Source organism: Talpa occidentalis, unplaced genomic scaffold (assembly GCF_014898055.3).
Source record: "Talpa occidentalis isolate TD23 unplaced genomic scaffold, MPIMG_talOcc4v2.1, whole genome shotgun sequence".
NCBI classification, from domain to species: domain Eukaryota; kingdom Metazoa; phylum Chordata; class Mammalia; order Eulipotyphla; family Talpidae; genus Talpa; species Talpa occidentalis.
In genome coordinates this window covers 83,650,769-83,675,834 of record NW_026555331.1, presented here as the reverse complement: position 1 = coordinate 83,675,834, position 25,066 = coordinate 83,650,769, and the positions used below count along the sequence as shown (strand labels likewise).

The following is a 25,066-nucleotide window of genomic DNA, read 5'->3' as shown; positions in this document are numbered from 1 at the left end:
CCAAGGAGCAACCCACATAGCACAGCAGACCTCTCCTGACTCTCCCGCTGCTCCCCTCAGCAGTGTATTTCAGTCAATCTGTCTGTTCTGTTCCCCACTCTGTCTCTGGTGGGTCCTCTAACCCCTTCCCCCGCACCTCTGGCCTGTACCCCAGCTCTTGTATGCATAAAAATAAAATAAATCTTTAAAAAAATATATAAATCATTCTTTTCACATTCCAAGGAGTGTCTAACCCTTGTAGAAAGAAATGTAATAAATTCTTTTTATTATTATTCTATAAATTATTTTTAAAAGATTTATTTATGCATACAAGAGCTGGGGTACAGGCCAGAGATGCAGGGGTTGAGAGGATTCACCAGAGACAGAGTAGGGAACAGAACAGGCAGACTGACCAAAATACACTGCTGAGGGGAGCAGCAGGCAAGAAAGGAGAGGTCTGCTTCACCATATGGGTAGCTCCCTGGCCGGGGATCAAACTCATGCTTAGAGGCTGCAGATTGTTTCATAGTGCAGTGCTTAACCCCTTGTGCCACAAGGGAGGCCCTATTCTATAAATTATTTTAATAGATTTCAATATCTTTCTACCATATAGTCCAGTAGTTGTGAATTGTATATGTTTATCCTTTTTTCATTATATATTGAAGTAGCTAAGGAAATTTATGACACTTTAACCATCCTTATCAAAATCCTTAAACTTCTTATGCTTTGAAAAGTTTGTTTTGAAGTTTATTATTTGAATGGTGATGGCTACATTTCTCGGGAGAAAATATTTGACATGTTGAAGAACAGTCTGCACCAGCAGTCATCTGAAGAAGAGGGTGATGAAGGAATAAAAGATCTGGTTGATATAGCACTGAGGAAAATGGTAAGAATGAAAACTGTTATTGTATTTTTAATCAGGTAGACGTTAGGTAAAACTAAAGAGGAAAACATGATTTATTTTCCCTCAATATAACCTTTATGAGGGGAGGAATTCTTAGAATTCTTGTTTATTTGCTAGTCACTGTTCTATCTAGAACAGTGCTCGACTGATAGTGGGTGCTCAATAAATATTTATGGATTATTTTCTAATATTAGAAAATTAACTACTGGGTGATTAAATGGATTAATATATAAAATTAACTTTAATATTTTAAAACATTTTACAATCAGTAAAACTTCACTAATTAGGGGGGCTGCAGGGTAAACTCATGTAAAGTTCATGCTACTCTGTTTTTTTTTTTTTTTTTTTTTTTAAAAGATTTATTAATTTATTTATTTATACAAGCACTGGGTACAGTCAGAAGCACGGGAGGGCGAGAGAATTCACCAGAGCCAGAGCGGGGAGCAGAGCAGGCAGAAGGACCGAAGTACACTGCTGAGGGGAGCAGCGGGCGGCAGGAGAGGCCTGCGCGCCATGTGGGACCCTCCTCGGGTGGCCGGGGAGCAGCCAGGGATCGAACCGGCGCTGCAGAGACTGTGGGCAGCCTCGCAACCCAGCGCTCAACCACTGTGCCACCGGGGAGGCCCATCTACTCTGTTTTCATGATCTTAATCCTCCAATCCATCTAAAACTCCTCATAACAAAATGGCATAACAATAAAAATAATTGTCCCTTATAGAGAGTGCTTGTTATACGCCAGGCCATTCATAAAACTTTTATATATGAACTCATTTTATCCTAAAAAATACAATAAAACCCCTATGAAATAGAAATTATTATTTTTATTTGCAGATGAGTAAAGTGAAGAGTACAGATAGATTACCCAAGGTCGGGCATCCCCAGTGGCACAGCGCATCGGGCACAGTGCTGTGAAGCTGTCCACAGCCTCTGTAGCACGGGTTCAATTCCCGGCCAGCCAGGGAGATTTTCACATGACACGGCAGACCTCTCCTGTTGTGCTGCTGCTCCCCTCAGCAGTGCTTTTGGTCTGTCTGCCTGTTCTGCTCCCCACTCTGGCTCTGGTGAATCCTTTCACCCTCCCGCGCCTCTGGCCTGTACCCCAGCTAGTGTATAAATAAAAAATAAATCTTAAAAAAAAGATTATCCAAGGTCAGGCTAGAAAAAGGGGTGCAGAATATGTTTTTCAGTGAACAATTGTACTTTTAAATTTTAGTCATTGTGATTTCTATCCTTTTCTTTCTATGACCCGAAAATGGATACCACTGAACATTTGTGACGCTAAGGCAGCCCAGACTGAGTCACTTACATTATTCTGGAGTTTGGAAAAGAAGCAGATTAATGGGAGCTGTGAGAGTCAGATTGAGCTACCACAGGCTCCTTACTATCCTCTTTCATCAGAAATATTCTCACCAATTATGGCTTAGGCTGAGAGTACTTTTTTTTTCTTTTTAAAGATTTATTGGGCCTCCCCTGGTGGCGCAGTGGTTGAGCGCTGGGCTGCAGCCTCTGAGGCGCTGGTTCATTCCCCGGCCGCCAGCAAGGGTCCCACAAAAAAAAAAAAAAAGATTTATTTATTTATGCATACAAGAAGTGAGGTATAGGCCAGAGGTGTGTGTGTGGGGTGGGGGGGAGTGAGGAATTCACCAGAGTCAGAGTGGAAACAGAACAGGCAGATCGACTGAAATACACTGCTGAGGAGAGCAGTGGGAAAGTCAGGAGAGGTCTGCTGTGCCATGTGGGTAGCTCCCTGCCTGGGGATCGACCTCGTGCTTCAGTGGCTGCGGATAGTTTCACAGGTTGTGTCTTAACCCCTTGTGCCACCAGGGAGGCTCTGAGAGTACTTGAGAAACAGTGTTCCCCAGTGTGAAATCCACCTCCTTTTTGAAAGGAAATGTTATGGAATGAACATTTTTCTTACACTAATTCAAACCTTTCTCTAGATTAGACCTTTAGCAACCATGATTTAGTTAAAAAAAAAACAAAGGATCCATCCAATCAAATCCAAGTTCAAGGTAAAGGATTAAGTATCTACACACATGCATCTATCCCTGTGATTCACTTAATCTCCCAAAGTCCCTGTCACAAATGCTGTGTTCCAGGCAGCTTTGTCTTCTTACAGACTTATACTCACTCCTGCTTACTGTCATAATTCAGGTTGGCCATTTTTCTGTATTTCCTCCTCACATGTCTCTCCACCTATCTGGATCCCTGTCAACTAGATGTCATCTACAAACTATGTCTTGTGCGTCTTACAATTCTAGTCCATCTCGAACTTTTAATGCTCTAACTCCTAGTGCTTTGCTCCTTAACTGGTCTTTTCACATGATGCACCCCAAAATAAGTTTTTTTTTAAAAGATTTATTTTTATTTATTTATGATTACAAGAACTGGGGTGTAGGCTAGGGGTGCAGACGGTGAGAGGATTTACCAGAGACAAAGTGGGGAGCAGAATAGTCAGACTGACTGAAATACACTGCTGAGGGGAGCAGCGGATGAGACAAGAGAGGTCTGCTGTGCCATGTGGGTTAGCTCCCTGGCCAGGGATAGAACCCACACTGCAATGGCTAGCGGTAGTCTGACAGCACCGAGACTTCAACCCTGTGCCACTAGGGAGGCCCCTGAAATAAGATCTTTTGAGCAACATGCTCTACTACTAAAAATTAAGCTTAAGATCATCACCCTGTGGTACTTAGTTTATCACAAAAGCAGCAATAGTGGGCTTCCTCTTATTTTTGGTCTTACAGTCCCAGTTAGAGTACAAGTTTTAGGAACAGGGCTACATAACTCAGGTGTCTTAGTATTCTCAGATAACAAGATATCATAGACTAGATAGATTAAACAATAGGAATTTATTTTTCACAATTCTGGAGGCTGGGAAGAACAAGATTAAGGTGCCAGCCAATTCAGTCTTCTGGCGAGAGAGCTCTTCCTGCCTTGCAGTCACCAACTTCTTCAGTGTCCTCACACAGCAGAGGGAGCCCTGGTTTACTTACATCATGCTGATGATGCTAATAACATTACAGAGACCCCACCTTCATGGCTTTGTATAAACCTAATTACCTTCCAACAGCCCCACCTCCAAATTCTATCATATTGGGAGTTAGAGCTTTAACATATAAAATTTTGGGGGAGTGAACACCAACATTCAATTCATAATACCAGGTATTCCCATTAGACCAGTCGGAATACAGTAAGTGACCTCCATAAGCACCTTTTGATTTATATAAGCAGGTCTACAGAAGAGTGAACTCTGTTTTTGTGTATGTGTGGTTTTCTGTTTTGTGGTGTTTTGTTTTTGTCTAACCAAAGGATTAGTTTGGGTGATTGGCTCAAGGATGGACTTATGAGGGACTCATGCCCATAGATTTTTCTGTAAATATAGACAAAAAGATCTTGTTTCTTTGGAGTTATAAGGGAAGTGTATAAATCTTGAGCTACTGGGGACTGTCTTGTCACCAGGAGCAGAGGGCCTTCCTCAGAGTAAAGTAAGCCTGAATGAAAGCAGAACTGAGAGGAGTATAGCATGGGGCCAGGTCATGACATCATGTGAAAACCTGGATCCAGTGGTACCAGAAGAAGTAATTCATCAATTTTATTTTTTTTTTATAATTTAGATAAAACAAAATTCCCCCATTTTAGTGTCTTTTTATTTAGTAAAACCTTTTTATTCTAGATAGGTATTTAACATGCACAATTAAAATCTACTTTATCAAGAAATCATCTTTCTCTCTAGGATTATGACAATGATGGCAAGATATCTTTCGCAGACTTTGAAAAAGCAGTGAAAGAAGAGAGACTTTTGTTGGAAGTATTTGGACCATGTTTACCAGAAGCAAAGGTACAGAGCTAATGGCCTAATGAGTTGAAAAAAATTTGAAAGGATCATAAAGTAATACTTGCTAGATATTCACCTATGCAGGCCTTCAACTTACTGCTGAAATTCAGGCAACTATAGGTCATGGTCCCATCCTAGCATTTTGAGACTCAAACCATTAGTGACTATTCAAGTAATTATTTTTTTTGAAGATATATTTATTTATTTATACAAGCACTGGGTACAGTCAGAAACGTGGGAGGGTGAGAGGATTCACCAGAGCCAGAGTGGGAAGCAAAACAGGCAGACTGATGAGATACACTGCTGAGGGGAGCAGCGGGTGCAGCAGGAGAGGTCTGTCGCACCATGTGGGACCCTCGCCGTCGGCCGGGGATCGAATCAGTGCTGCACAGGCTGAGAGCAGCTTTGCAGCCCAGTGCTCAACAGCTGCGCCACCAGGGGAGGCCCTCAAGTAATTATATTCAACAGACTTTTATTGAATTTGTGATCTCTCTGGCTATACACAACTCTTGATTTTCCTCTATATTAATGCTATTTTCCTAAAGAAAACCAGGGTATATTGGCATGGTTAAGAGAGAACTGTGAATAAAGAATGTGTTCAGCAAGTACCTACTATAAACTGCTAGAACACTTGCTCTTTTTCAACCCAAATATTGTCAAGCAATGAGAATACTTTTTAAAATATTGGACACATGGGGCCTCCCCTGGTGGCACAGGTGGTTGAGTACAGCGCTGTGAAGCTGTCCACAGCCTCTGCAGCACCGGTTCAATCCCAGCCGGCCAGCGAGGGTCCCACTTAGCGCTGCAGACCTCTCCTGTCGTGCCCGCTGCTCCCCTCAGCAGTGTATTTTGTCAGTCTGCCAGTTCTGTTCCCCGTTCTGGCTCTGGTGAATCCTCTCACCCACCTGCACATCTGGCCTGTACCCAGGTTCTTGTATAAATAAGTCAGTCAGTCTTTAAAAAGAGATGTTGGTCACATGTACTTTACAGTGTTTTGTGTTTTGTATGAATTTGAAGTTTTCTGAGTTCAATCAGCTTACTCATTGATTTCACTCATTAACATTTCCTTTATTTCTTCATTTGATCAAGTATGCTTTACAAATATGATATAGGGATAAACCTTATTCTCTGAAGGACTTAAATGATTTTGTGAATGACTGAGCATAAAGTTAAGCTACCCTTAGCCTTCTCAATTTGTCTCAATAACTTATCCCATTGTACTTTACCCCCCAATTTTTTTTTAGATTTATTTATTTATTTATACAAGCACTGGGTACAGTCAGAAGCGCGGGAGGGTGAGAGAATTCACCAGAGCCAGAGCGGGGAGCAGAACAGGCAGAATGACACAGTACACTGCTGAAGGGAGCAGCTGGTGGCAGGAGAGGTCTGTGCACCATGTGGGACCCTCACCTGGCAGCTGGGGATTGAACCGGCGCTACGGAGGCTGCGGGCAGCTTCGCAACCCAGCGTTCGACCGCTGTGCCACCAGGGAGGTCCTACCCCCAAATTTTATGTCTGGAAATATGTGGTTAAAAAAATATGCCTCCAAGGTAGACTTTTTTTGAGACTGATGGATTAAACAGTACAAATTGTGGACTGACTTGGTGTTACTACTAAAGTTAGAATTCAACACTAACAGTCCTTCAGCAGCATCCAGAACTTCATTTCTAGCCCAGTTATGCAGAGGCTATATCACATACATACAGACACACATACACACACAACACAACAAAGGTATCTTTCTCATCATCAATTAATATTGTATATATTGGCAGAAATGGGGATGAGTGCTGGTCTCCACACATGAACAGATCAGGTACCCACTCAGAAAACAACCACTTAGCAGTTCCTCCCTCTAGGGATGTCAGAGACATTGTTTTTAATTGTGGTAAAATATACCTAACATAAAATTTACCAACTAAATTAATTTTAAGTGCACATTTAATAAAGTACATTCACACTGTTTTAAGACCAATCTCTGGAAATCTTTTCATCTTGTGAAACTAAAACTCTATATCCTTTCAAAAACTCCCCATTCCTGGGCCTCCCCTGTGGCGCAGACCTCTCCTGCCGCCCGCTGCTCCCCTCAGCAGTGTACTTCATCAGTTTGCCTATTCTGCTCTCTGCTCTGGCTCTGGTGAATTCTCTCACCCTCCCGCACTTCTGACTGTACCCAGTGCTTGTATAAATACATAAATCTTCAAAACAAAACAAAAACTCCCCATTCCCCCCACTCACCAGCCCCTGGCCACCACCATCAGAATCTTCATTTAGCAAGTCATTCAGATAAAGATTCATAGCACCTTAAAGTTCCAGAAGACTGGCCTATACAGCAACTTGTTCTTTTCAATTCTCTGCTCAGGTCTCTAATACATCTTTTACCTTATAAGGAAGTATAGCTAAACTCTTTTCCTGAAGCTTCTTTTAATACCACTTACTGTCATCCTACTACATTTAAGTCAGTACTTCGAAACTGGAGATTAACTTTATTTGATATGTTCAAATTCAATCCATTATGCAAGAGATCCTTATAGAGAAGTGAAAAACAGACAACGTTCAGTAATATTTTTTCAAATTATTTTTTTAATCAAAAAATTTTTGGTCTGTTTTTCTTCAAGTTATTTTTATCAGTTAAGGAGTTAAAGAAATGTAAACAGCTTAGACATAGACATACTTGGATTTCCAATTACGTGGTTCATGAAGAAAAAAAAAAGATGTGGGAGTGTTATAAGTAGTGCTAGAAGTCTAGCACTTAAAAGTACTGATTAATTTTTGCTTTACTTAGCAAAATTTACTTCGATCTAATTTACTTAGCTCAAGTAAATGCTTTGAAATTAAAGCATGTGAGATTCTAATTTCAGCTTTGTTCTAATCGATTAACCTTTTTACTTTACAGAAATGTCTTGATTTTGAAGCTCTGGCATTCAGACATATACTGTCTTCCAGTTTTTGAATGTCAATCACTCAATACTTGTATTAAAATGAGAAATAGATCCTTGTTGCATGTATTTATTTGTACTGTAAAGTTTCTATTTTTTGCTCCAATTAACATATAATAATTATGTGAGAGGTAATGTTATAAAGATAGTTTGTGTAATAAAATAATGAACTAATTTTAAAAGAACAAGCTATATTACACAATCAGCTTGAATGAAATCACAAAAAGGAGTGCATTAGAAAAAATACTAGTCATAAAATCTCTTCAAGAATTAATGTGACTGGCTTTAAAAAAAAAAAAAGGCCCTCAGAAAGTCTGCTGCTGGCAATCTATATTCTTCTTCTTTGTTTTAGTGGATGGTTTGTATGCACATCTCCCAGCTTGTCCTTTGGAGGGTTGGGCACAGATGAAGTTACCTGGTTTTAAAATAAGAGAACCCACAAAATTTAGTTTTGATACCACAAGAGTAAATCATGAGAAAAGATAGGATATACATCCTATAGTTTAGTCCTTGCCTTACGTTTGAGGCAGAGTTAGGCCAAGCTCAAGGTACGGCCTGTAATCTAAGCACAGAGCAGTTCTTCTATCCAAGTACTGATTACATTAAAATTGCTAAAGCTAATTAACATGGAAAAAAGGGGGGAAGTAAAGTAAAAATACTTCTTTATAGACCTAAAGTCACTTGTTACTTTTTGTATATTGACAGATATCCTGGTTATGTATAACTTGAGACACTGTTGTTGTCTGATGTATTTAGAGACATGAAGGCTTGGAGGAGGCATGGGATAAACATTAGAAAAAATATGCAGAAAATGGTACAATCCTCAATTTCTTAGGGATAAACGAAAACCAAACATCATCAGAAAAAGTGTACAGTAAATTAAAGCAGAATAAGATTTATGTATTAAATAGTATCAATTTTTTTAAAAAAGATTTATTTTTATGTAGAAGAACTGGGATACAGGCCAGAGGTGTAGGGGGTCACCAGAGGGCTCACCAGAGACAGAGTGGGGAGCAGAACAGGCAGAACTACTGAAATGAACTGCTAAGGGGAGCAGTGGGCAAGACAGGAGAGGTCTGCTGTGCCATGTGGGTTAGCTCCCTGGCCAGGCATTGAATTCATGCTGTAGTGATGATAGCACCAGGGAGGCCCAGAATAAGATTTTAGTAGTAAATAATAAATAATTAATTGTTTCTCCTTTTTGCTATCCACTATTTCTGTACCTAACATTTGGATCTAGTACTTTTTTCTTTAAAAATATAATCAGCTCTAGCCGAGACATCTATGTATCTATATCTATGCCTGCATTTAGTTTAGTAAGGATAGGTGCCAGCAAAAACTAAAAATTTTAAAATGGCTTAAGAATAGAAATTGCGTCTATAATTTTCAGGTAAAAATTATATAAAAGAAATTATGCTGTCAGCCTCCTTGATCACTGTAAAAAATATGAAACTGTAAAAATACATATAACTGTGTGAAAAGCACTTTCTGTATTTCAAAATTAAAATACAAAAGAATCATCTTTCTTCCTCAGTTAATGATTTCTAAAAAGTGTATTTCACAAAACAGTATCTTTCAGGAAATAGAAAATAATTTTGTATTTTCAATGAGGCTCACTGAAAATAATTACGTATTTTAAAATGCGCCTAAAGTGGGCCTGAGCTTCACTCTCACAGATTGGTATTTTATATCTACAGCAATATAAAATATGCTCTGTTCATTATTTAAAATAAGGATTAATTGCATTGCGGCAAATACATTTCTGTTAATGAAATTCAGTTTATTTAACAGAGAATTATAGGAAAACATATCAAAAAACTAAATCTAAAAAAAAAAAAAAAAAAAATTGAAAATACCCCAGTTTCCAAATTCTCTAGTTGTTAGTTCTATAAACAAATCAGCCCTTAAAACATTTTATAAAAAAATGATCTTACCTCTTTAAGTTTATTCCGAATTAAATTTGCTGTTGTGTTTAATGAGTGGTCATGCATATCCACTTTAGGTATATCTGGCAACAGTGGCCCAATTATAACCTCATTACTACTCGTGCTTGTTTCAAGAAAAGTTTCAAGCTTCCGATCATCTTCTCTTCTTCTTTTCCGTTCCTGCAGTTGTGTTGTCCGAGGCATAAACCTGTCAACTGCCTCTAAAGGAGTAACAGCCTTCTGTGTAATTGGGCAGGCCACTGAATTTTTAAAAGTTTTCATTTGTATTTTCTGCAGAAAGTCATTGTGGCTACAGTGCGCCACTATTTCATCATGGTTTCTATCATCCTGAGAGGACTTTGATGCTCTGTTCACATGCTTCCCTGATGAACATGTACATTTTGAGGAGAAGTAACACAAAGGCAATTCACAAGAATAAGGCAGGCAAGGATCTGAGTTACCAGAAGTGTTCAAAGTGGCTGCACAAAATCCAGTTGTCTCTGAATGGAAGTCCTGTCTAACATCTTTTGTGCCTTTATGCTGTGTGACCAGCTGCTTCTTTGTCATGTAATGATCTTTACATCACAATATAAAGAGGAAGGAAAGGGGGATAGAAATAGTTCAGTTTTTGTTTTCATCATTCAGAAACATAGTTTTAAAAACAAACACTGCTATAGAACATTAAAAAATGTGGTCCTGAGAAATTTATTTCTTGAGTAGGCAATATTCATGTGGTTCAAAAGCTCACAAAGGTAAAAGGTATGTTAGTGTCAGGCTTCATTCACTCTTTTCTTGTTCACTGTTCACTATCCTAAGTGATCACTATTCTTTTTTTTTTTTTTTTTTTAAGATTTATTTATTTATTTATACAAGCACAGGGTACAGTCAGAAGCGCAGGAGGGTGAGAGAATTCACCAGAGCCAGAGCGGGGAGCAGAGCAGGCAGAAGGACCGAAGTACACTGCTGAGGGGAGCAGCGGGCGGCAGGAGAGGTCTGTCGCGCCATGTGGGACCCTCCTCCGGTGGCCGGGGAGCAGCCGGGGATCGAACCAGCGCTGCAGAGGCTGCAGGCAGCTTCGCAACCCAGCGCTCAACTGCTGCGCCACTGGGGAGGCCCTATTCTTACTTCCTTATTGGACTGTTTAGTATGTCTTACTTCTCCTTCTTTCACGTACCCTTCTTTCTCTCCTGTAATACCCATTTCTCTGTACTTTCATGTTTTCCACTTCTCTGTAGATCTGCCAATAACATGGAGTTTTTCCATGTTATTACTTGAAAGCTGCTGCTTTTTTTTTTTTTTTACAGCTTCAGAGTATTTTATCTAAATAGATCAGATTTTAATTTGATTTGCTAATTTTTAAGAGAGATAATTTCTCTTTTAGCAATTGCATGGGTTTCTTTCCTGATCTAGCTCCCCAAAAGCAGACTACATCACCAGAGTCGGATGTGGAAAACGTGGTAAAGGAGAAATAAAATTGGTTATGTGTTGATAACTTCTGTTATTCATATAAGAGACAGCCTTAGTCTTTCTACCTTTGTATGTTTTGAAATTTCCATTAAAAAAGTTTTTAAAAAGTGAGACCAAGTATGCAAATACACAGTGGAGATTCTAGAATGCTGTTAATTGAAGTCCCAGGACCAAACAAGCCCTAGTTAAAAACACTATTATGCTGCCTTTAAAAACTGGAGCAACACAGAGAATAATTCTGAGGAGGTGAGAGGATTTACAAGAGACAGTAGGGAGCAAAACAGGAGGATTTACTGAAATACACTGCTGAGGGGAACAGTGGGCAGGACAGGAGAGGTCTGCTGCACCATGTGGGTTAGCTTCCTGGCCAGGGCTCATGCTGTAGTGGCTGCTCATTGCTTGACAGTGCTGAGACTTAACTCCTTGCTCCAGGAGGGAGGCCCGCAGGGTAAAAGGAAGAGGAGCAGATAATGGCAATGCTAGCTTTCTATCACCATGACTGATATAAATAAAGCAGTTTAAAAGTAAGATCTGGAAAGAAAATGCAAATACTTGGGTTTTAATTGCTGTTTTGCTCCTAATTTATGTCTGGTGGAATAAGCCAGTCAAAACTTTTTGAGCCTTGGTTTTCTTACTTATGAAAATTAGGACGAGTTAGATAATCTCAAAGGCACTAATATTTTATAATTTCCTTTGCCACAGGCAAACAAGAGTTCCTGGAGCTAATTATTTACATATCTTACAGGTTAACATTCAGTTTCTAAAAATGACCAGGGCTCTTAACAACGCTCTCACCAGATTTTCAGGTAAATTTCCCAAGACTTTTCCCACCTTATTTCTTTATAACACATGCTCCTTCCCTAATGAGCCTTAAACTCATCATCACCATCAATAGCTGTATGGGATACTGACTTTATTTCTTAACTGAAGGCTGGAAATGTGTACATCTGCTATTATTCAGACTTCACACTACATGCATTATCTTAGTCTAATTCTGACTTCTCTAGTCCTATAATCTAAGTGCCTGATCCATGAGTCTGTTCTAGGCACTTGGATTTGCTGTGTCCAAGGACATTTTGTTGGGATTATGGGGTGTCTGGTCAGCTGCTGGTCAAAAGTGAAACTTTTCCACTTTTGGCAGTTTTAGATTAGCAATTGGCAACTGGTCTGCAAATCATAATTGTTTCTCATTACCTTTAGGTAAAAAGTCTGTTAGCATAGGACATAAGACCCTTCATGATTTACTTTATGATTCTAATCTTGTCACTACTGAAGCCCCTATGCTGTGGTTATACTATACTACTCACAATTCCTAAAATGCATGATGCTCTTTTATTCCTCTGGTCATTTAAAAATTTGACCTTGTTCACTTTTCCATGTCTTCCTCTCCTCTTCTGCATATTGCTTCTTAATCTTCAAACCTCACCCACCTCTCATATTCTATAGAATTCTTTCACAAACATCTCTCCCTCCCCAGCCCAGATTACGCAGAGGTCTGCACATAATCTGTATTTTATAGTTATTGAATACGTGATCATTTGTTTGCCTAAGTATCATTATGGAGTTGCCTAGACTGGGAACTCCGTGATAACACACGAAACAGAATGTCTGACATGTAGAAGGTGGTTACTAACAGGCTTTCTATACCTTTATTTTTAGTAGTTCTTGCTATATAAGTCTTCCTCTCTTGTAATTTTTTTCTAGTTTCTTCAACTGTTTCAAATTCTGGAGCATAGCACACATGAAGCAATCCACCAAAGAAACTCTGTTCATCCATTTTTCTCTTGGCTATCCTAAAAAAAAAAAAAAAAATGGATGGCATAGTTTATTAATCTAGATTTACTTAGGATGTAAAGCTTAACTAGTATATAGTACATTGATCTAAAGAGCTAAGTACAGCTTTTGTGTCTATTCATATTAGGGTTCAGGAATGTAGATGCACTGATTCATCTGTGGATGGTATTGATCCTACTGACCCAGTGCATACTTTCAGTCTTTCCTATCTTCTCTCAGTAGTGTTAACAGATTTTGAGGGATGTCACCCACACATATCCAGACTCCCCCCCTTTTTTTCTTTTTTTTTGGACTCCCTTTAATCAACTTTTGATTCAACTGGTTAGCCTGAGGTACACAATCCATGATTATGAAATGGAGATTCTTCTGTGTTAATTTAAATAATCCTTGAGTTAGTTCATACCCAATGTAGCTTTTTTAGCACATGATGTAGCTAAAAAGAAATACATTAAAATTATAATTGTAAAATCTTTAATAATTGAGCAAATATTGAATATACGACAACTAACAAGTTAGAAAATGGGAGGCTGGCACCCATTCAACAAATATTTATTAACTATCTATGGCTGGCCTAGAACCACAACAATATATACATAAATACTTCTGAACCAGGGATAATGGTAATACTTGCTGAGATTTTACCACGCACCATATAATATCCTAAGTACTTCACTTGAATGATGAAAGTGAGATGTGGAAGATTATATAACTTGCTCATGCTCACAATGGTTTGTGAAGCTAGGATTCAAATCCAGATATCAAACTCCATGGTCTACTACTAGGTGCTGTGAGAGATGTAAAAACTCTAGAAAATACGTTCCTCTAGCTGTGAGGAACTATCATGTCAGGGATATGAGATTACATGTAAGAGCAACCTGAGAGCACATGAGCCTCTATAAAATCTAGTGTTTTTGTGGCACACTAAAAGTGCTATTCATAGCACAGAAAATATTAGTTGTTAATAATCAAGGAAGGATGGGTCTTGGATTAGTAACAAGAATAGGGGAAAACATAAAAATAGGTAAGTTATTTCATGCTTCAGCCTTGAGCAGGGGTTTAATGTTACACAGAAGGCTGGAAAAGATGGGGTCAATTCACCTAAGTGCAAAACAGAATCTCAATAGGTAATGTTTACTGCATTCTGTACAGGAGGCACTATGTTAAACACTGTAACATATTCAAGCACTCTCAAGAAGTAGGTCCTTTTACCATATGAATTTTACAGAATAGGAAAAACAGGCATAATGGAAATAACTTGACATGGTCACGATGTTAGTACGCAGTGGAACTGGAACACTTACTCCAAACACAATTTTTAATCTACCAACTACGTAACAGAAAATACTTAAGTATGGGAATGACATGATGTGAAAGGTATTTTGGTAAGGCTAACATTTAAAACAACTGGAGGAAGACAATAGTTAATCTAATATGTATTAGATTATTGGGTAATTCAGGTATGAATGAGGGAAACCTGGGGTCAAAATGATAACAATGGGAATGGAGGAAATGAAATAGTACTTAACTTGTATATTACCTTGCACTTTGTAAATTTAGAAATTTAATAAGATAAACTTCGGTAAAGTCTTCTGCTGGGTATTCATCTAGGGCGTTATACTGCTCAATTGCACCATATAGAGCAAATCGCTCAACTAATTCCTTCATTGCTCCCACTGCAGGAACTCCTTGTATTAATAAGTATCGAGATTCCAAATTGATTGTATATACCTACAGGAAATGCAAACACATTAAATAAACCCAGGTCAACCCTGCTATTTTAAAGAACTATGAAAACAAATATCTTGTCCAACCTGTAAGCAGAAAATAGAAAGTAAAAAAATTGCCACTCTCCGCATAAGCAATTCACCCTATGTGTGAGAGCCTCGATCTACAGCATGTAACAGACTATTTTCATCGACATACTTCCCAAGTTTTGATTCTTCAAAACTCATCTCCGATCAGTGATGACTGTGACAGCAGCCTTCTCAAGTCCGTATTTACAGAGGCTGAGCAACTGGAGTTAGAGCTCACATAAACCTACCGAGGATTAGCGAATGAAGCCGCAACCACTTTACCTTGACTGCTCGAGGCCGTCGCCCCTCCCGATACTTGGCGCGCGAGTCGCATACCGCCCTTTGGACGTGGTGGTCTAACAAGCCCCCAATCTCACCGCCACTCGACGCCATCTTGGGGGCATTGATCGTCGCAGAGAAGACAACATCCGCCTCGCGGCGCTGCCGTTTACCCAATAAGGGAGAGCGATGGGTTAAGGCGTGCTGGGATTGGCTGGGGAATCGACAGCGTCAGCCATCGTTTCCTGCGAGGGCGGATTTGATGGAAAAGGCGTCGTCCTATCAGCGACGAGGCGGAGAGCCTGGGCGTGTCGGCCCCTCCCACTACGGGGACGCAGCGAGACGCCTGAGGGGGCGGGGCCTCAGGGGGCGGGGCCGATCGAGTTTTCTCGGGCCGGGAGGCCCGCGGCCTGGGCGGGCGGCGGGGTCGGCTGGCGCGGGCGGCTTGGGGCGAGTGCACTTGGATAACATGTGGGGTGGCGACCGCCTGCCGGGCGCTGGGGGCGGTGGAGCGGCTGTGACCGTGACCTTCACCAACGCGCGCGACTGCTTCCTCCACTTGCCGCGGCTCCTCGTGACCCAGCTGCACCTGCTGCAGGTAACTCTCGGGCGCGCGGGGCCCCCAGGCCGGACGCGGGACGTGGGGTTGGCTGTCTGAGGTCGGACCCGGCCGAGGCCTTTGAGGGACGCGGCGGCCACGCAGTCTCTCCCGCCGGCGGCGCACGGGCTGCCTCCCTGGCGCTGCCGAGCCGTTTAGAGGCTCGGTGAGGGCCCCCCCTAGTCGGCAGGGCAGGTCTGGGCGGTCTCTGCAGCCCCCACCGGGTCTGGTGCAGCCCCCGGCTTTGCAGCTTGCCGTATTCTAGGTCTTCTCGCCCGGTGCAGCGAGACTTTCAAGCCTCTTCCTCTTCTGCTTGTGTAGTCAAATATACCTAACTCCAGGTTGGAAAGGCTACTGAAAAGGCGTTAATTATTACTAGTTTTAAAAATGTTTCCACCCAGCGAATTCCAGGTGTCTGCTTGGCCGACGTCAGGGCCTGCAGAGGAGAAGCAGGCGTAGGTTTGTTTAGCGCCTGTAAAGTTACCGGGGATTGAGCCCCGTGACCCACGAGCCGGAGAGGTTAATAAAAAGTTTTCTCCCGGCGTCGCCAACGCTCGGAACACACCCCAGGTATACCAGGCATATGCCTAGGAATTATGCACGCTTGACCCTCTTGCTGTCGGTCCCCCTTCTGGACGTGATGGTGGTTCATAATTGTAACCATAGGCGGAGATACAGCATCATGTTTTCATAATTAAAAACAGGCAGGTAGTCCGAGTTTGAGTATGTTTATGGGCAGAAGGGTTAAGTATGTGAAATCCTCCAAAATCCTGGATGCATGGATTTCCATAACCCACTACCACTGGTTAATCCATGCGTGCAAGAATTATTTAAGCGTTTGCAGGCATTTCCAGTATCCCACTTTTCCACTTAAGCTACTTGCCGGTAACTTTTTCTAGATTATCAATCACCTCCCTTCCCCCATCTTTCAAAACATACCAAATGTCTTTTGGCCCTGTAGAATTTAAGGGCTAGAGAGGAATTAGTCACTGTCACCAAGTGCCAAGTAGACTCTGCCCTGTACTTTTAGTCAGCTTTTTTAATTAATTTTTTAATTGAAGTAACTGCATTAATAAACAAGTTTCAGGAGTGCATCATAAATGAACATAATTGATTGTATTAGTTTCAAGTGTATCACATAATGATTCCCCTTATCTTTGATGGAGAATTCTGTGCCTTCAAATCTGATACTATATTACATTCATCACTATTTAAAAATGTAGTAGTCTTGATTTTTACTTTAAAATTTAAACCATCAATAAATACCCATAAGAATTAACTTATGGATTTTTTGAAACTTAAGTGTCTTTAGCCCTGCAACAAGTTACTTTCCGTCCCATCTACATCAGCTGAATAGGCCAAACTTTCTCCCCAATTATAAAAGTAATATGTATGTTTTATAGAAAAATTGGGAAGGATTGACTGAGATGTATAAACAGAAAGCTAAAAGTTACCCTTAATTTCGAAACCTGTAAATAACCTATGTAAAAACTGTTTGGATGCAACCTTTTGTTTCTAATCTTTATTTTTAACATCAATGTAGTCCTACAGAAATACAGAATGAAACCCTAAACACAAATAGTTTTGGGTCATATAGTATTTCTTAGAGTGTTAACTATAAGTGTTTTATTTTGCTAAAAGATGGTAATTTTTAGTGGTTAACATTTTATCTAAATTTGTCATTGTTCACTGTGATTGAATGTTTGTATTCAACTTTTAGACATTAAAAGTGTTACTGTAATTATATTCTAATGTAAAGTTTAAAATGGCACATCTTTATACAACATTGTTTTCATTTCTGGTTACTTAGGGCAGGTTCTCAGACTGCCCACACCTGTCCTACCGACTAGGGGCACTCATTGAGCCTCTTCAGTGAGTTGGCAGAATTTTCCTTTATTATATTTCAGGGCATATTTCATTATTTAATGCCTTTGGCCTTAAAAGTTCCTTCATATGAAATAAGGGAAATGATATGGAGTATATGTTAGTAACTCAGGTGAAATCCCTTAAAAATCATCTGAAAGATTGGTCACCTTCACTCTTGGAATCTCAGCTCACACAGTTACAGCTGGTAGTAATGTAGGATTTTTGGCTCCAAATCTAGAGTTTTTCTACTTTATCACACTGTAACAGGTTAAAGGATTGGACTGTTGTGAAGTGAGAAAAATCCTACAACTAAGTGATACATGATTACTTTCTCACAAGCACCATTTTAATAACATAATTAAAGTACATTGTTTAAAGTACATTTATGAGCCTCCCTGGTGGTGCAGGGGTTAAAGTGTCAGCACCACTGCAGCATGGTCTCAATCCCCCACCAGGGAGCCTACTAACCCACATAGCATAGCAGGCCTCTCCTGCTGCTCCCCATAGGAGTGTATTTCAGTAGATCTGCCTTTTCTGCTCCTCACTTGGTCTCTGGTGAATCCTCTCACCTCTTGCACCTCAGGCCTATACCTCTGGCCTATGCTGTAGGGTAAGGTAAAAATATCAGGCTTTTCTGCTCCCCCCCCCCCCCCCATTAGGATTGATGATGGATCCTTGCGGTCCTGGTCCTGAATGCATGCCTGATGGCAGACGCCTGGAGTAGGGTGTGGGCATAGGTAGACGGGATTCACCTGGGCTAAGACTGCTTATAAGGGGGGGGCATCACGAAGACACCAGCAGAATGAAAAGAGCGAAAGGAGCAGAGAAGCAAAGACCACAAAAGAACTCTAGAGAGCCCGGGGAGAGTGAAGACTTGCTGGGGGCTGGGAGGCCTGCCATGTACCTTGTAAATCCCAGTAAAAGCCTGCAGAAGTCACTGAGGGCGCCAGGACTCTCTCCTTTACCCGGTCTGCTCAGGTCATAGAGATCCTGCTCTGGCCTTTCCTGCCGCTACAATGCATAAAGAAAAATAAATCTTAAAAAAAAAGTACATTTATTACTTCAAAAGAGATTTTAATGCTCTTTGAAATTTTTCCTATTTAAAAAACACAATAAGCCGTCTAACCAGTTTTGAGGCAGTAAAATTGATTGTAATTGATTGACATTTAATTATATTTTATGCTCTTCCATAAGAGCACGTTTCACCCTTCAAGAAACTACCTGTGTCAATACCCCCCCCCAGTTCCCTCTATTAAATGTTACATTCTTTCATTGAGTTAAAGATTTATTCCTATTATATTTTGCCTGTGTGTTTTTTGGTTATTTACTTTCCACAGATGAGTAAAACCACCTGAGACCTGTTTTTCACCTTTTGTCTTATTTCACTTAATCACCTAAGGTCCATCCATTTTGTCCTACATGTTACTTGTCATCATTTTTCACAGCTGTGTAGTATTAAGTATTCCACAATTTCTTTATCTGTGAAAGGACACTTGGGTTGGTTCCGTGATTTGGAAGTTATAGACAGTGCTGTTATATACAAGGCGTAGATAAATTTTTATATTAGTTTTGATATTATTTGAATAAACACCTAGTACATATATTGCTGGATCATACAGAATTTCCATTTTTATTTTCTTAAGAAATCTCCATACTGTTTTCCATAAGGGCTACACCAACTTGTATTTATCAACAGTGGATGAGAGTTCCTTTTTCCCCAATTCCTTGCCAACATTTGTTGATTATGTTCTTTTTTGTATGGGCCATTCTCTCAGGGGTAAGGTGATATTGTGGTTTTTGATTTGTATTTCCCTTGTAATTAGTGATGTTGAACAATTTTTCATGTCCACAGGTCATCTGAATATCATCTTAGAAAATATCTATTTGGGTCCTTTGCCCGTTTTTTGATTGGTTTGTATGTTTTTTATTGTTGGATTGTATAAAAAATGAATTTTCGAGATTAGCCCTTTGTCAGATACGTGATATGCACTTTTTTTCCCCCGATTCTGTTGGTTGTTTTTCTGGTTTTTTTGTGATGGTTTCTTCTCAGGAACAAAAACTTTTCAGTTTGATATAGTCCCATTTGTTTATTTTTGTTCTCATTTCCTTAGTTGTTGGTGTTGAGTCCCCAAATACATCTTTGTGGTAGATGTCCTCTTTTGTGTCCCCTATGTTTTCTTTCAAGTATTTTATGGCTTTGGTTCTTATATCCAGATTTTTAACTAATTTTGAATTAATTTTTGTGTATGGAATTAAGTATGGATCTTGTTTCAATTTTTTGCATGTGGTTATCCATGTTTCCAGTACTGTTTATTAAAGAGGTTATCTTCTCCATTATATGTACATTGCTCCTTTATTGAGGATTAACTTTCCATATTTGTGTGGGTTTATCGCTGGTCTTTTTTTTTTTAAGATTTTTTTTAAAATTTTTGCATAGAACTGGGGTATAGGCCAGCAGTGTGGGGGGTGAGACGATTCACCAGAGACAGTGGGGAGCAGAAACAGGCAGATCTACTGAAATACATTGCATAAGGGTGAAACAGGAGAGGTCTGCTGTGCCATGTGGGTTGTTAGCTCCCTGATTGGGGATTGAATTCAGGCTGTTGTGAAGGGCCATTGTTGTGGCAGTGCTGAGACTTAACCCCTAGGCTCTATCTTTGGTCTTTCAGTGCTGTTCCATTGGTCTGAGTTTTTATTCCAGTGCCATGCTGTTTTGATAACTGTTGCTGTGTAGTACAGCATGAAGCCAGGAAGTGTGATACCTCCATTCTTTTCTCTCAGGATTGCTTTAGCAATTTAGGGCCTTGTGTGGGCCCATGTAAATTTTATAATTTCCTTGAAAAAAGTCATTGGTGTTTTGATAGGTATTGCATTGAATCTATAAATTGCTTTAGGAAATATGGCCATTTTAATGATGCTAATTCTTCCAGTTCATGAATACGGGACATCTTTCCATATCTTTGTGTCTTTTATTTTCCTTTAACAGAGTTTTCAATATTTAAATCCTTCGCCTTCTTCCTTAAGTTTATGCCCAGGTATTTCATTCTTTTTGTTGTGATTATAAATGGGATTGTATACCTTATTTCCTTTCTTCTGATAAATTATTTGCATATAGAAATACAACTGATTTTTCTGTATTGATTTTGTATCTTGCCATTTTACCATATTTGTTTATTATAGAAGTTTTTTAGTAGTCTTTTGGTTTCTCTGTGTTAGCATATAATCTGCAAATAGTGATCATTTCATGTCTTTTCCAGTTGGATTTCTTTAGTCTTTCATGCCTAATTGCTTTGGTTGGGACATCCAATACTATGTTTATAATAGTTGTGTGTAGGGTAAGGTAAAATGTCAGGCTTTTCTGCCCTCCTGCCATCAGGACAGATGATGGATCCCTGCAGTCCTGACTGCATGCCTGAGTAGGGCACCTGGAGTAGGGTGTGGGCATATGTAGATGGGATTCACCTGGGCTGAGACTGGGCTTTTAAGGGTGGCGTCACGGGGACGCCAGCAGAAGCCAAGGAGAAGCCAAGAAGAAGCAGAAGCCGAGGAGAAGCTGAGAGAGAAGCAGAGAACGCCGGAGAGCCCAGATAGAGTGAAGACTTGCTGGGGGCCGGGAGGCCTGCTAGCCTCCTGGTCCCCCAGCACCCCTGCCTGCCATATGCCTGGTGAACCCCAATAAAAGACCTGCAAAAGCTACTGAGGACTCTGACTTCTCCTTTACCGGTCTGCTGGATCAGAAAACCTGCACTGTGTCCTGTCTTGCCCCTACATTGTGATAACATTCCTGTCTTGTTACTGATCTTACTGGGAATGCTTTAAGGTTTTCACCATTGAATATGATATTAGCTGTGGGTTTGTCATATTTGACTTTTTTAACATAAAACCTGAAACCATAAAATACATAGAAGGAAATATAGGCGAAACACTACGGGATATGCACATCAAAGACATCTTTACAGACACATCACCCAAAGCAGTGATAGTGAAGGCAAAGATAAACAGCTGGGACTACATCAAATTAAAGAGCTTCTGCACAGCAAAAGAGACAATAACAAAAACAAAGAGAAACCCCACCGACTGGGAGAACATTTTTGCACTCAACACTAATGATAAAGGACTGATCACAAAAATCTGCAAAGAGCTGATGAGACTCAACAACAACAAAGAAAATAACCCAGTCAAAAAATGGGCAGAAGAGCTAAAAAGAAACTTCTCTGAAGAGGAAATGCAAATGGCCAACAGGCATATGAAAAAATGTTCAACATCACTTGCCATCAGGGAAATGCAAATCAAAACTACCATGAGATACCATCTTACACCAGTGAGAATGGCACATATTAAAAAAACTAGCAACAACAAATGTTGGCGAGGGTGTGGAGAAAAAGGAACTCTTCTGCACTGTTGGTGGGAGTGCAAACTGGTCCAGCCACTATGGAGAGCTGTGTGGAGATTTCTGGACCTACTAAACATAGAGCTTCCATATGATCCAGCAATTCCACTCCTAGGTATTTACCCAAAGGACACAGAAACATCAATTCCAAAGAACACCTGCACCCCTATGTTTATAGCAGCACTATTTACAATAGCTAAGCTTTGGAAACAACCCAAATGCCCAAAAATAGATGACTGGATCAAGAAGATGTGGTACATATACACCATGGAATATTACTCAGCATTCAAAAAAGATAAACACATGCAATTTGCAGCAACATGGATGGCGCTGGAAGGGATCATGCTCAGTGAAATAAGCCAGAAAGAAAAAGAAAAATACCGGATGGTCTCACTCATAGCAGGAATCTAGAAAACTTAAATAAGGGACCAGGAAAATGAATAACTATAAGAAAGTGAAAATCAAAATCAACAAAAATCTATGAACCAGAGACACTTTTGGGGGGGTGGGTGGCGGGAGGGGAGGGATTGGGGTCAAAATGGGGGGGTTGAAATTGTATGGGGAATATAAAAATAAAATTTATTATTAAAAAAAAGTTTAATCAAAATAAAATTAAAAAAAAGACTTATTATGCATAAAAGAACTGGGGTGAGAGAGGGTGAGAGGATTCACCAGAGACAGAGTGGGCAGCAGAACAGACGGATTGACTGAAATATACTGCTGAGGGGAGCAGTGGGCGAGATAGGAGAGGTCTGCTGTGCCATGTGGGTCAGCTCCCTGGGAGGGGATTGTTCATGCTGCAGTGGCAGCTGATAGCTTCATAGTGCTGCGACTTAACCCCTTGTGCCATCAGGGAGGCCCTCATATTTGCCTTTTATAATGTTTAGATAAGTTCCACTTATTCCCATTTTATTCCGTGTTTTTATTATAAATGGATGTTGAATCTTGAGCTTTTTCAGCATCTATTGAGGTGATCATGTGGTTTTTATCTTTTTGTTGATCTGGGAATGATATTGTGTATGTTACACCAACCTTGCAACCCTAGGATGAATCCTGTTTGATCCTGGTGTCTTAGTATGTTGATATATTTGGTTTGCTAGAATTTTGTTGAGGATTTTTACATCTCTATCAGAAATAATTTTTCTTTTTGTACCGTCTTCGTTTGGTTTTGGAATCAGGGTAATGGTCTCATAGATTGTGTTTGGGAGTTTTCCTTGCAAAAGAAAAAAAAAATTTAAGAGTTTGAGTAGGATAGGTATTAGAGTTACTTTAAGAATTTGGTGGAATTCACTGGAGAAGCCATCTGGTCCTGGGCTTTTGTTCTTAGGGAGATTTTTTTTTTAATTACTATTTCAATTTCAGTGCTGTGATTGGACTGTTTGATCTATTTCATGCTGATTCAGTCTTAGAGAGTGGGGTTAGTCTAAAGTTATATCCATTTCTTTTTTTAATTTATGCATACAAGAAATGGGGTGTAGGACAGAGGTGGGGGGTGAGAGGATTCACCAGAGACAGAGGGGGGAGCAGAACAGGCAGATTGACTGAAATACACTGCTGAGGGGAGTAGTGGGCAAGACAGGAGAGGTGTGCTGCACCATGTGGGTCACCTTCCTGTCCAGGGCTGGAACTTGTACTACTGTGGCTGCGGATAGCTTCATAGATTGTGTCTTAATCCCTTGCGCTACCAGGGAGGCCCTATTTTTGACACCCCCCCCCCATTGTTTCTTGTTCCATTTTTTTCTCTCTGCTTTTTATATATGGCTTTTGTATTTCTATCAGTTTCTTACTCATGCTTCTGGTTTTGTATTGCCATTGTCATTTTGCTTAGGAGTTTGTGTTTCATCTTGTAGAAGAACTCCTTTCGTTGTTTCTTTAAGGGCTCTTTCATACTTGAGCAATAATTTTGTAAGATAGAATATTCTTGGCTGGGAGTTCTTTTAGGATTGCAAACCCTTCTTGTCTGGAGAGTGTCTGGGCTGGAGTCCAGGGAAATTCTAAGTTGGGAGTCTTTGTAAAAGTTATTTTTTTCCCTTGCTTTCTGCAGAATTTTTCTTTATCTTTGATTTTTGATAGTTTTACAATGTGTCTAGATGTAGATCTTTTGCATTTTAAATTTTGTGTGTTCTGCTTCCTAGACATCCTTATTTAATTCTCAGTTATTTCTTTCAATAGAGTTTCTGCTTCCGTTTCTCTGTTTACCGTTGGAATCCCAGTTATCTTTAGGTTTCCTCTTCCAAATTGAAATTGATATTTCTTGTAGAATTTCCTCATTTTTCTTTTGGCTTGATTCTCTTTTTCTAAATGGATGATTTGTTCATTTGAGTATTCTACATCTAAATTCTTTTCTTTTTGTCACTTTAATTTTACTTAAAACATTTTCTAAGTTTGCCTGCATTTCACTCAGGGTCTCCTTTTGTTATCTTTTATATATTCAGTCTCTTGTTCCTGTATCTCCTTTCTCAGATCTTGCACCTGCTTATTTGTATTTCACTGACTTTCCAGTATCTTATTTAGCATCTTTAATGTTGTCTTGAAGTCTCTATTTCTGTGTCCTTTATATTTGTCCCAGGACTTATATATATATATATTTTTTTTTTTTAAATATTTATTTATTTATTTATTTATTTATTTATTTATACATGCACTGGGTACAGTCAGAAGTGCGGGAGGGTGAGAGAATTCACCGGAGCCAGAGCGGGGAGCAGAGCAGGCAGAAGGACTGAAGTACACTGCTGAGGGGAGCAGCGGGCGGCAGGAGAGGTCTGTCTGCGCGCCATGTGGGACCCTCCTCTGGTGGCTGGGGAGCAGCCGGGGATCGAAGCGGCGCTGCAGAGGCTGCGGACAGCTTCGCAACCCAGCAATCAACCGCTGCGCCACTGGGGAGGCCCATATATTTTAAGATTTATGCATGTAAGAGCTGGGGTGCAGGCCAGAGGTGTGGAGCGTGAGAGTATTTACCAGAGACAGAGTGGGGAGCAGAACAGGCAGATCTACTGAAATAGACTGCTGAGGGGAGCAGTGGGTGAGACAGGAGAGGTCTGCTGAGCCATATGGGTCATCTACCTGGTCGGGGACCGAACGCATGCTGCAGTGGCTGTGGATAGCTTCATAGTGCTGAGACTTAACTCCTTGTGCCACTAGGGAAGCCCAGGATGTTCATGCTTCCTAAGCATGTATGTTGCCTTTCTTGGGGGTGATGGGGGTGCTGAGGATTTAGTTTTGTTTCTCAGTTTACCTTGGCATGAACGGAATCTGGGATTTTGGTACTTGATCTCACTTTGAGGAACAAAGTTGGTT

General features: G+C 40.2%; 3 protein-coding genes across 6 annotated transcripts in view; 2 read left to right on the top strand and 1 right to left on the bottom strand.

The window, feature by feature from the left end:
- LOC119242101 (calaxin-like) overlaps positions 1-11,058 on the top strand; it is a 27,239-nt gene extending 16,181 nt beyond the window's left edge. Inside the window, exons 4-6 of one of the 2 annotated variants that reach the window (XM_037507892.2) lie at positions 714-865; positions 4,617-4,721; positions 10,993-11,058. In XM_037507892.2, the coding sequence (XP_037363789.1) occupies positions 714-865; positions 4,617-4,721; positions 10,993-11,043 (308 nt within the window). In that variant the 3' untranslated portion in view covers positions 11,044-11,058. Of the gene's footprint in view, positions 1-713; positions 866-4,616; positions 4,722-7,614; positions 7,712-10,992 lie in introns of those variants that run through there. The other variant, XM_037507885.2, reaches the window with a different exon arrangement.
- Positions 6,967-25,066, bottom strand: RBM48 (RNA binding motif protein 48). Of its 3 annotated transcripts, none has more exons than XM_054692336.1 (5): positions 25,005-25,066; positions 14,381-14,571; positions 12,697-12,842; positions 9,592-10,157; positions 6,967-8,072 (listed from the first exon to the last, which is right to left on the bottom strand). In XM_054692336.1, the coding sequence occupies exons 2-5, from the start codon at positions 14,506-14,508 to the stop codon at positions 7,986-7,988; spliced, it is 927 nt and encodes a 308-aa protein (XP_054548311.1). In that variant the 5' UTR covers positions 14,509-14,571; positions 25,005-25,066; the 3' UTR covers positions 6,967-7,985. The 3 variants fall into 3 exon arrangements, with proteins under 3 accessions (XP_054548311.1, XP_037363764.1, XP_054548310.1); XM_037507867.2 differs by lacking the exon at positions 25,005-25,066 and adding an exon at positions 14,919-15,176 and having other exon boundaries at positions 6,968-8,072; XM_054692335.1 differs by lacking the exon at positions 25,005-25,066 and adding an exon at positions 14,767-14,908 and having other exon boundaries at positions 6,968-8,072.
- Positions 15,366-25,066, top strand: part of PEX1 (peroxisomal biogenesis factor 1) — a 53,082-nt gene continuing 43,381 nt past the window's right edge. Inside the window, exon 1 of the mRNA XM_037507859.2 lies at positions 15,366-15,513. Coding sequence (XP_037363756.1) covers positions 15,385-15,513 — 129 coding nt within the window. The 5' untranslated portion in view covers positions 15,366-15,384. The remainder of the gene's footprint in view (positions 15,514-25,066) is intronic.

Coding starts and splice junctions, on each gene's coding strand:
- RBM48 (XM_037507867.2), bottom strand. CDS start 15,029: ATGGCGTCGAGTGGCGGTGAGATTGGGGGCTTGTTAGACCACCACGTC. Junction 10,158..12,696: donor AAGAACTACTAAAAATAAAG/GTATAGAAAGCC, acceptor TGTGATGTAAAG/ATCATTACATGACAAAGAAG. Junction 8,073..9,591: donor TTCGGAATAAACTTAAAGAG/GTAAGATCATTT, acceptor TTTTAAAACCAG/GTAACTTCATCTGTGCCCAA.